This window comes from Sinocyclocheilus rhinocerous, unplaced genomic scaffold (genome assembly GCF_001515625.1).
Source record: "Sinocyclocheilus rhinocerous isolate Xijiao unplaced genomic scaffold, SAMN03320098_v1.1 C36184692, whole genome shotgun sequence".
Classification (NCBI taxonomy): domain Eukaryota; kingdom Metazoa; phylum Chordata; class Actinopteri; order Cypriniformes; family Cyprinidae; genus Sinocyclocheilus; species Sinocyclocheilus rhinocerous.
In genome coordinates, this window is record NW_015775297.1 from 1 (window position 1) to 886 (window position 886).

The 886-nt window shown below is 40.2% G+C and overlaps 1 protein-coding gene across 1 annotated transcript; it reads left to right on the top strand.

Annotated features, from left to right (window-relative positions):
- Positions 1-107: 107 nt before the first annotated feature.
- LOC107735625 (band 3 anion exchange protein-like) lies at positions 108-882 on the top strand (the record flags this gene model as incomplete). The annotated part of the gene is made up of 3 exons (XM_016547253.1): positions 108-307; positions 409-603; positions 721-882. Coding segments are annotated over 3 exons (557 nt in total), but the record flags the coding sequence as incomplete, so codon positions are not given.
- Positions 883-886: the final 4 nt, after the last annotated feature.

An 886-nucleotide genomic window follows, 5' to 3' on the forward strand; every position in this document is an offset into this window, starting at 1 on the left:
AAATATCTATGTTTCCATGAAAAACCTTTGGAACTTGTCCATTCCACAAAAGGTTTTCTATAGTGGAAAAAGGTTCTTTAGATTTTTTACATGTTCTTCAAATTAAGAAAAAATTGTAACATTTACCATCTCTAATCTTCAATCTTTCTATGTTTTAGCGGACAAGACGGACCACATGATGGGGGTCTCTGAGATGATGGTTGCTACCTGTGTGCAGGGCATCATCTTTTGTCTGTTTGCGGCTCAACCAGTACTTGTCATTGGGTTTACTGGTCCACTGATGGTGTTTGAAGAGGCGTTCTTTCAGGTGATGCTTTTATTAGTGACAATTGTGATTTAATGAGGTAGATTATCAACAACTGTATGACTTTTCTCATCCATCTAAAAGCATTCATCTTTCCCATTCAGTTCTGCAAGTCTAATGGCTTTGAGTACATTGTGGGCCGTGTCTGGGTGGGCATGTGGTTGATCATCATTGTGGTGGTGATTGTTGCAGTGGAAGGGAGTTTCCTTGTCCGTTTCATCTCACGCTTCACCCAAGAGATCTTCTCCATCCTGATCTCTCTCATTTTCATCTATGAGACCTTTGCCAATCTTATCGGGGTATATTCAGTCTTCCAAATGGGCACACACTTCATTAGATTCAGTCACATCACATAATTTGTCACCAAATCTTCTTTTTATTCCCTCAATGCTTTGTTCTCTCTCAATTCTTCTCAGATTTTCCAAGCGCATCCTTTGATTTTGAACTACGATCACTTGAATGCTTCTTTGGAAGACCCCTTCCACCCTATCAAAAAGCTTATCAACATCACAGAGCATCCTGATGGCAATGTTACTAAACATCATGAGATAATAGAGAGGGCCTATCCCAACACTGCCCTGC